Below are 9,251 nucleotides of genomic sequence, written 5' to 3'. Positions count from 1 at the left end.
ACAGAGGAAAACAAGCACAGTCAGCTAGAACCCTGCTCTGCCTTCGTCTTTTAACCAAGAGGTTCTGCCAGGCCTAGAAGAGGGGGCTGACCCCACGTGAATAGCCTATCCCTACCCCAGGCCTCTGGAGGAAGCTAGGGAATCAGGAGACCTTGTTTGGGTCTTGGCTGTACCCCAAGCTCACTGTGCGTCCGTGCAAATCACTTAACCTGTCAGGGCCTGTGTGACCATCTGTAAAATAAAGGATGTGGACCTGGCCCAAAAGTCTTCTCCAGTCCTGCGACTGTGACCAGGAAGGAGTTAACTGGAGACCAGGCTCCGGGTCAGGAAGGCGAGGGTTAATGGGGGGGTGGGGTGGAGGCTCTCTCTCCTTTTCCTGTGGAGAGTGAGGTTTGGCTGCCACCAAAGTTACTTCCAGTCCTTGCTGTCCCTCCTGTCCTTGTCTGGTCCTGCCCAGGGACCCCTGCCTCCAGCCTCGGTGAGTGCACAGAGGTGAGTGCATCCCCAGCCCAGGGCCCGGGTGGGAAGGCCCTCAGGGACCCAAGGGCAGGGAGGCTGGCACCAAGCCAGTGAACAGGTCCCCCCCCTCCCCCCGAGCCCATGTCCAGAGCTGAAGCCCCAGGCAAAGCTCAGACCACTAACCACAGGACTGGGAGAAGGTGGGCAAAGGGACGGAGGGCACAGGGATGTCTGCCAGGCTTCTAGGGTGGAACATCTGTGGTCGAGCATCAGAGCCAACCCAGGAGGCAGGGAAGAGACAGTGGATGGCAGACTATTTTGGTCCCTGTGTTTAAGGACTTTTTATAGCCTTGCTGCTTAGGGCTGGGAAGAGGAGAAAGGGATGGGAGGATACTCATAAGGTCAGACAAGCACAGTGCCCTCCTGGGACCTTGGAATCTGACCCATCGCCTGGGAGAGTTCTTGAGAGCCAGGAGTGAGGGCACTGCCAGGCTCTCCTTGCTGCCTGGGCTCGCAGTCACCAACTCCCTATGGACCGGCTTCCTAGACACCGGATAAGGGTGTGTGTGTGCGTGTGTGTGCTGGGGTGGGGGGTTTGGCAGGGTCTCTGTTCCAAGGCCTCTTGGGGGGGCCTCCCCCCATCCCTGGCAAGTTCTGCTATTTTGTTGCCTCCTGACTGGAGGTCCTGTCCGGCCCCAGAACTTATGTGTCCCTTTCAGCTGAATGGAGGATTCAGGGAGGAGGGAGCAGGGGTGCTATGGGGTGTGCTGAGCCGTGTGGGTGGCCCATTCTGTTACAGCCAACAGCACTGTCAGCTCTTGATATACAACCCCTCCTGGTCCCCTTCCCCAGTGGCAGAGGGGAGGTGGCGGACCAGGGTCACAGGGTCTCAGGATGAGAAGAGGGCAGGGACCCTGAGGGCAGATTTCTAGGAGGGCCGGTTATTGGGAAGAATTTGTGGAAGGAACTTTTTAGTGAGGCAAAAGGCCCATGTCTAATGGAAATTGATTAGTATTACAGCAGCAAGAAGAGAAGCAAAACATGAGAGGGAAGTTCTGCTTGGCCCTGAGACAGCCCATGTGAACTAGTTCCGCACTGCAAGGCTAGAGACCGGGGTTTCAATCCCAGCCCCTAACTCTCAGTAAGACCCGAGCAAGCCCCTTCCTCTCTACCAGTTTCCTTTTCTGTAAATGGAAATGCAGAGGTGGGCGAGGTGGTGTGGAATTCCCTCGGCAGCAGTACGGAGGTGGTAGGTCGCTGGCTGACATGACCTGGTCACCACCTCTCTCTTTCCCCATGGCCCTGCTGGGACTGGGCAGGGCAGTTGGCTGCAATTACTGGAGGCTCCTACCCTGTGGTTATATCCCTGACCTCGGGTGCTTGGGGGCGGGAAGGGTGGGCCCTGCTGGAGCCAGCCTGTGGCTGGGGAGCCTTCTTGTCTTGGACTCAGAGTTGCTGGGTTGGGAAGAGGTATTTTTTCCGGTTGAGGCACTTTCGGGAACTGAGCCGGGACCAGCCCCATTTCCTTTTCCAAGTGTCCCACTTGCTGATGCTTGCTTGGCATGGCTCTGTGGCCAGATTGGGGCACCCTCCAAGGGGCATGTTTCTGGGTGATCAGGGCGCCCCTGCTCAATGTCTTTGAGGGATGGGGGGGGAAGGGGTAGTCTGAGCCTCTCTGCCCCTTAGGCATGGTAAGGCTGATTTGGATGGGGGAGGGGTGGCTGGCTGATCCTATTCTCGGGAACGCCTGAAGGAGAGGTGCAGGGACATCTCCTCTCTCCTTGACCATTCCTCTTTCCCTGTAGGCACCAGGGAGCCCCTGCCAATTACTCTTGGCTCCTCAACTAGCTGCCTTACTTCCAGTGGCTTATGGGGTACAATCCTACCCAGCTCCGCTGAGATGATCCTGGCCTCTCCCTCCACCCAGTCCAGGGGACGGACCCCCAGCGCAGCGGAGAGGCTGGAGGCCGACAAAGCCAAGTATGTCAAGACACACCAAGTGATAGCACGACGCCAGGAGCCAGCTCTGCGTGGGGGTCCCGGACCGCTCACCCCGCACCCCTGCAATGAGCTGGGGCCCCCTGCATCGCCCAGGACGCCCAGGCCTGCCCGCCGGAGCAGCGGCCGGCGGCTGCCAAGGCCTGACTCCCTCATCTTCTACCGCCAGAAGCGGGACTGCAAGGCTTTGGTGAACAAAGAGAACGCCAAGGGCCAGGGGTTGGTGCGGCGCCTCTTCCTGGGCGCCCCCCGAGACGCCACCTCGAGCAGTCCGGGCCCAACCGAGCGACCAGCGGCTCCTGGGGTTTGGGCCGCGCCCCCAGATGCCCCGGAAGCGGCAGGAAAGCGGGCGCTGTGCCCCACCTGCTCACTACCCCTGTCGGAGAAGGAGCGCTTCTTCAACTACTGCGGCCTGGAGCGCGCGCTGGTGGAGGTGCTGGGCGCTGAGCGCTTCTCTCCGCAGAGCTGGGGCGCCGACGCCAGCCCCCAGCCCGGAACGCCGCCGCCGCTCGGCTCTGGGGACACCAGCGACTGGACGTCCAGCGACGGCGACACGGATCGCCCGGACGGTGCTGGCGGCGGCGGCGGCGGCGGCTCAGAGGCGGCGGGCTCGGCACGGGACGGGCGCCCCCCGGTGTCGGTGGTGGAGCGCAACGCGCGCGTCATCCAGTGGCTGTACGGCTGCCAGCGCGCCCGCGGCCCGCCGCGCGAGTCCGAGGTGTGACTGCGGCCGCTCGGGAGCGGGCTCCGGGGAGTCCCGGCTCCGGGGCCCGGGAGCGCTGAGGGGTGGGCGCAGGGCTGGGCCCGGGCACGGGCAGGGACGCCCTGCCTCTGACGCGCCGGGTGCCTTTAGGCGAGCCCTTCCCTCTGGATTCTTGGTTTCCCCCTGTGAACCTTGGGAGGACGGGACAAAAGGATTCCGAAGGCCCTTCCGAGAGCCGACGACGGAGGGGAGGGGGCAGCTACGTGGCCCCTGTGGAGGCCGGGTCTGGGGAGAGAAGCCTGGGGTGGGAGGTTAGAGAACCTGCTGAATAAAACCAAAACGTTATTTAAAGGAGTCGTGATGTTGGATTAGGGAGCAGATATTAAGGGAGGGGGCGGGGCGGGCTTGCGGGGTTACGCGCGTGGGCTTTGGAATGCGGGCTCCAGGCTCACTGTGTGACCCTGGGCAAGCACCTAACCTCCCCGAACCACAGCTGCAGCCCTCGGTGATCAAAGTATTTTTGAAATGGTCATAAAACGCATGGCAAAGTGCCCGGCATATAGAAAGTGTTCAATAGACGACAGCCACTAAGACCACTACGGAATTAGTACTGACTCAATTATGACCATCTCCTCCACCGACCCCGAGGTCGGTCCAAACTAGATCTGGGAGTCAGGAATAGGGTGTTTGGGGAGTTCTGGGGAGAAACCCCAGAAATCTGGGGTTCCCCGGCCGAAAAGGCCCCCATTCCTGGAGATTTGCTGACCCCTTTTGGTTACTAGCTATGAATGGGCTGAGATAGGAAGAACCCAGAATTGAGGACAGTAAAGGAAGGGACCCTTCAAACCAGTATTTTGTTAACCCGCAGCCTCACATCGGCCCACTGTCTTCCTTTCCCTCAAAGACACACGAGGTCACTTGTTTGCCTCACACATCCACACCTCCAAGTCTTTGCTTACGGTCCTCTTCCCTTTGCCTGGGCTACCTTCCCCTTTCTTTCCACTCATCCTTCTAAGATTACATGTATTCATTCCCCCTCAGAAATTCCTGAATTCCCCAGTCGGCATCATCTCCGAGCTCCCAAGTACAGCCTTATTTTTGTGCCTCAACTTGTCACCTTCTGTGGGACCCGCTGGTCGTCTGAGTTCCCTCTCCAGGTCTCTGGCCTCCTGACCTTCCCCTAGTACAGGGACGGTGCATATAGCAGAGTCACGGGCAACGTTTGTCGAATTAAAAGAGGCTGAACAGGTTGATGGGGCCTGTCCTCTGGGGTTTCTCAGGTTCCTGTAAAGCTGTACCCTAAATCGGACACAATCTATCCTGACACCAGGGCTGTCTGGTCATTTTCTCCCTGTACGTTTGTGGGGGGGAGGACGCTTTGAGCTGGACCCTGCCTTGAGGTTGCCCACCCAAAAGCAGTCATCCGTGCCGTCCGGACAAAGGCACGCGGTCACACGGGGTGTCGGGTCAGGGTCTTTATGGGGTTGGGGGAAGGAAGGAGCAGGTGCCCGGCTGGGCCGCCCTGCTAGTCGCCCTTGGGCGCAGCCTTCACCCTCATCTCGGCCAGTTTGTGGGTGAGGAAGCCCCACTTGAAGCCGGCCACGGCGTCGGCCTCCCCCGGCTCGGGGCGCTCGGCAGCCTCCTCCGCGGCCTCATCCCCGGCTTCGGGGTCTGGCTCCGGGTTGGGTTCGGCGCCGCGCAGTATGGACGCCGCTGTCGCCTGCTGCTGCTGCCACCTGCTGGCGAACGCGTCCCAGAATCCCGGCCCGCGCGGCTCTGCCTCCGTCGCCGTCACCGCCTGCGAGGGGGACCGCGCCGCCAGCGGGCTGCGGGAGAAGGACGGGTGTCACTGGCCGAGGTCGGAGGAGAGGACGAAGAGGGGAGACGGGGGTGCAGGCGCTAGTGGGGGGGGGGAGGAGCCAGAGGGAGGTCAGGTGACTGGGGGAGGCGGGAGACTGGAGGCCAGGGGAGGGCTCAGAGGCACAGGGAAAGGGGGCTGGGGTGGGACAGGGTCAGGGGATTAGGTGAGGGGTCTGGGAAGAAGGGGCCGAGACCAGGACTCCTGGGGAGAGAGTCGGGGTCAGGGGTTTAGGAAAGACTCGGGGAGAGGAGTACCGCCAGAGGAGGGAAGCCTGACAGGAGGAGTCCCGAAAGCTGTGGGAGAAGCCCGGAAAGCTGTGGGAGGAGCCCGGAAAGCTGTGGGAGGAGCCTGGACGGGGGCGGGGCCCAGCGACGCTTGGGGCGGGGTCAGACTCTGGGAGAAGGGGTCCGGGAAGCCAGGATGGCAGCCCCAGGGAGAGGCAGGGTGGGGGCAGCGGTGAGGTTCTGAGATGGAGGGAAAGGGGAACTGGGAAAATGAGGAAACACTGGAGAGAAGGACGGGTGGAGGGACCCAAGGAAATGAGAAAGGCCTAGATGAGGGCTTAGTGGGGAGGAGGACTGGGAAGGTGGCAGGGAATGTGGGGGGAAGGGCAGTCAAGGAGGGGGGATGAGTCTTGAGGTGGGAGCCTCAGATCTGAGAAGGAGTCCTTGGAGCTCTGGGAGGGACAGGGGATGAGCTCCAGGAGGGAGAAAGGAAGCCCTGGGGCTGGAGAGATGGGTGGGTCAGGGGGACCCCAGGGGAGAAAGGAATAGGGGAGTGTCAAAGAAAGGGGGTGTGACTGGGCTGGAGGAAAGGGCAGAGAGGGAGTGTGTACTAGAATAGAGCTAGGAGAAAGGAGCTGCCCTGGGTCCCACCCGCTAAACCCCAGCATCAAAGCCTTTCTAAGTCAGTGGTTCCTAACTAAACTAGAGCGCCTCAGGTCCTCAGGAGCAAGCTGCAAAGGTAGATCCCAGGCCTCAGCCCACACCTGTGGAATCAGAATCTTTGAAGGAGGGTCTGGCACAAACTCTAGCCTAGGAAGATGAGGGTTTAGACCAGCATTGGGATCTGGACCACCCTCTGTTCTGAACACCTAAACGTTCTCTCTTCTGTTTCCTGATTGTAGGGAGATGACCCCTCCCATGCGGATGGGGAGGAGAGAGAGAGAGTCTAAAGTACCTTCTAGCACCTCAATCCCAACAGCCCTAAAGTCCTGCTGAGATCTAACTTAAACTCCAGATAGGTTGATTTGGCCTCTTTCCTGATGAGAGAAAAGGAAACAGCCTGGGGCTGGTCCTCCCCCTTCCTCCTTGGTCAGAAAGATAGACAGATAGACCAGAAGTAAAGGACATGGGAGAAGGGGGACCCCAGGCCCATCCCAGCCCCCACCAACACACACGTACTGGTCAGCACAGGGCTCCGGTGGCAGGAGCTTGTCCTCATCTTCTTTGTTAAACAGAGACGACATTGTCAGCCAACCTTTCACCCCGACCCCCTGAACCTGGGAGGAAGGGGCTGGGAGTCAGCGAGGGGTCACAGCAGCCTCTGCCAGGCTCCCCCAGGCTGGGGTGAAGAAGGGAGAACTCACCCGGCGGGCCAACTGTGACATGGGATGGAAAGCCTCTTCTGCAGGTTCTGCCGGCTCAGATTCCGCTAACGCTGGGTTCCCTCTCTGGGACACAAGACCCCCTCCCAGCATGAGAGAGGCCCCAGAGGAATGGGACCTCCCTCGCCCACTGCTAGCCTGGTATGCACACCCCGGCACCCCAAACCCTCACACCTAAGCACCCATCTCGTCCGCTCACACCCTCCATAAATACAGACAGGTAGACCTCTACACAAAGCCGCCAGCCCCATACCTTACCTGTGTAGTAGACCCCTGCAGAACCCTTGAGCACACACCTGCTCACCCATAGACATAACCACACGCACCCACAAACGTGCGGACAAGGGCATGCGTGCCGACGTAGACACACGCCTGTACATGGGCATGCCTCCACAGACTATACCTCTTCACCTGTGCACGGATGTCCATGCTGGGAGGCACCTCTACAAGGCCACGTCCAGTTTTACCATTCACACCTGTGAACTTACACCAGTGCAGACAGAGGCCCACCTGCAGCGCACACTACACCTCCCCACCCACCCACAGACACGAAGGCAGAGATGTACACACACACGTACAAACATAACACCTGCCGATGCCTTCACAGAGGCCCTCAGGAAGAGACTTATGCCCCAAATACTCACACCTGCCCCGTCTATCTCCAGCTCACACCCACCCATACAACTTCATGGGGCATTCTACCTGGACGCCAGTCCTAATCCTGACCCATAGATACTTCTACACAAGCCCATCCTGGGACACCAGGATGTCTAGACAGATACTTATTCACACACATACACACACGCCCTACAGAAATAGTTCCGGCCCCTGCGACATCTGTTTGCACAACTGCCACTTATCACAGCCTCTGGATGTAAGACTGTTCCCAGTTTCAGAGCATTTTTGATCTTTCATGTCAGGACAAACATGGTCCAAGTCTGGCTCTGACCTGAGGCTGTGACAGTGACCCTCTACGTCAAGCACCACTGCCCCTACTTCCAGTCCTGTAGGGCTCGCTTCCTCTCAAGGCGAGCCATCCGTATTCTGCTGAGCCCTGCCCACTAGAAAGTTGTCAAGCCCCATGTACCCCGGGTGGCTACTGCCCACTGGTCCTGGAAGGATCTCTTCCGTGTGGTAACCCTTGAGATCTTTGGAGACAATGACCATTCTTCTGGTGGCCCCCAAATCTTCTTCTTCAGTTTTCTTAAATACCCTGGCTTTCTGCACCATGCCATTTGTCATCCCTGAGTGTGCCAATGGCTTCTGCACAAATATGCCCTCCCCCCAGAGCTGTCCCTTGCTCTTCCTTGTACCTTTCACTCCTGCTGCCCCTCTGCCACGACCCACCCAGCAAGCATGGATGGTACCCACCTCCTCTGCCAGGTCCTCCTCAGATTCCCCACTTAGGGTCTGTAACACTTTGGACTTGTAGGTTTTCCAGAAGGCCTGGTTCATGGCTGCAGGGGAAACAGACCCGGCATCCAAGCTCAGGAAGGCAGTGACTCAGTGGGCACCCAGTGGGTCTGGCTCCAGGAACTTGGTGAGGCTGAGAGCCTGTCCCAGGGATCAGGTGACTTCATTAAAGATGCACCAGCCTTCCCAGATGGCACAGTGCCCAGCAGGTGAACCTGATCTAGAGTCTGGGGTGGGGACAGGACAGAGCTGGCTTCTGTGGCCTCAGCCCCTTGTCTTGACCCATATTGGCCAAGAATAATGAAGACATCTCTATGGAGGCCTCCTTCCTGGCCCTACGGGTACTTGAATTGGATCTCTTGGAATGGCTCCAGAAAAATCTGTCTTTATTCACAAAAGTCCATTCATAAAGTCCTTGGGCCCAAGACCCACACTGGTGCTCCTGTGGCTGTAGCCACACCTGTTGTGCCCTCAGCAGGGCCCACCCTATATCCCCACTCAGCTGTGAACTGGATTGAGGAGGTCCCAAGGCCCCCAGCTGGCACCCTGGGCTTACATTTCACTACTTTGTCTGGGCTGGAAATTGATTCCTTTCCCCAGGGATGCACGTGCACGTCTCCCTGTTTCCTGGCAACAGGTTCCAAAGAGCTGGAGTCCCTGAATTATTGCTGAGCTCCTCTGGTCAGCCAGGAAGGCACCCAGACCTGATGAATGGGGAAAAGCTGCCTGGCCCTCTCCCCACTCTGCGCACACAAACCCTAGGCTGTATCTCTGCCTTTGCTGCCAGCCCATGCCTGGGAGTCCAGGGCTCAGAGAAAGGGGGCAAAGATGAGAGGTCCTTCTATGAGCACTTTCTCTTCTTGTGAGAGGAGCTGATCCCCCGTTCAGTCTGAGGGGACGCCTGAGTACTGTGCTCCCTGAGGAGGAACACTCCTTGCTCACGGATTTGACTGGGGGTGGATGAAGCCTGGAGATCCAAGGGAATTAAGTGGGAAACGGTGAGAAGTGGTGAGGGCTTTGTCAGGAACTGGAGGTATCTCACGAATCCTTGTGGGGGCCGGGATCGCAAACTTACTCTTACTCATTAATCCATTTATTCACATGACAGACATTTTTCAGTGCCTCCCAGAGATGCTCAAAGCATTTTCCCTCTCCCCACTAACAGCGGAGTCTAAGATCAGGGAACAAGCAAGGGGTGCTGGTGCCCGGGG

At 58.8% G+C, this 9,251-nt stretch overlaps 2 protein-coding genes across 5 annotated transcripts; one reads left to right on the top strand and one right to left on the bottom strand.

Annotated features, from left to right (window-relative positions):
- Nucleotides 1-396: 396 nt before the first annotated feature.
- On the top strand, nucleotides 397-3,181 carry FAM110D (family with sequence similarity 110 member D). 3 transcript variants are annotated; one of them, XM_032417934.1, is made up of 2 exons: nucleotides 397-478; nucleotides 2,265-3,181. In XM_032417934.1, exon 2 carries the CDS (start codon nucleotides 2,360-2,362, stop codon nucleotides 3,179-3,181), a length of 822 nt encoding a protein of 273 aa, XP_032273825.1. In that variant the 5' UTR covers nucleotides 397-478; nucleotides 2,265-2,359. The 3 variants fall into 3 exon arrangements, with proteins under 3 accessions (XP_032273825.1, XP_032273815.1, XP_032273832.1); XM_032417924.1 differs by having other exon boundaries at nucleotides 408-492; XM_032417941.1 differs by lacking the exon at nucleotides 397-478 and adding an exon at nucleotides 1,971-2,150.
- Nucleotides 3,182-4,633: 1,452 nt separating this feature from the next.
- Nucleotides 4,634-8,082, bottom strand: CUNH1orf232 (chromosome unknown C1orf232 homolog). 2 transcript variants are annotated; one of them, XM_032417910.1, is made up of 4 exons: nucleotides 7,999-8,082; nucleotides 6,610-6,693; nucleotides 6,425-6,522; nucleotides 4,634-4,986 (listed from the first exon to the last, which is right to left on the bottom strand). In XM_032417910.1, exons 1-4 carry the CDS (start codon nucleotides 8,080-8,082, stop codon nucleotides 4,686-4,688), a joined length of 567 nt encoding a protein of 188 aa, XP_032273801.1. In that variant the 3' UTR covers nucleotides 4,634-4,685. The 2 variants fall into 2 exon arrangements, 1 of the variants encoding a protein (XP_032273801.1); XR_004301048.1 differs by lacking the exons at nucleotides 6,425-6,522; nucleotides 6,610-6,693; nucleotides 7,999-8,082 and adding an exon at nucleotides 5,276-5,347 and having other exon boundaries at nucleotides 4,721-4,986.
- Nucleotides 8,083-9,251: the final 1,169 nt, after the last annotated feature.

The sequence above is a fragment of the Phoca vitulina genome, unplaced genomic scaffold (assembly GCF_004348235.1).
Source record: "Phoca vitulina isolate PV1807 unplaced genomic scaffold, GSC_HSeal_1.0 scaffold2, whole genome shotgun sequence".
NCBI classification, from domain to species: domain Eukaryota; kingdom Metazoa; phylum Chordata; class Mammalia; order Carnivora; family Phocidae; genus Phoca; species Phoca vitulina.
The sequence above is the reverse complement of the archived record's forward strand: the minus strand, read 5'-3'. Positions and strand labels throughout refer to the sequence as shown.

Bases quoted from the DNA above. Each gene is read 5' to 3' on its own strand.
- FAM110D (XM_032417934.1), top strand. From the start codon at position 2,360: ATGATCCTGGCCTCTCCCTCCACCCAGTCCAGGGGACGGACCCCCAGC.
- CUNH1orf232 (XM_032417910.1), bottom strand. From the start codon at position 8,082: ATGAACCAGGCCTTCTGGAAAACCTACAAGTCCAAAGTGTTACAGACC. The intron at 6,523-6,609 runs GTGAGTTCTCCC...CCTTCCTCCCAG, and splicing joins TGTCACAGTTGGCCCGCCGG to GTTCAGGGGGTCGGGGTGAA. The intron at 4,987-6,424 runs GTACGTGTGTGT...CTTCTCCCGCAG, and splicing joins CCGGAGCCCTGTGCTGACCA to CCCGCTGGCGGCGCGGTCCC.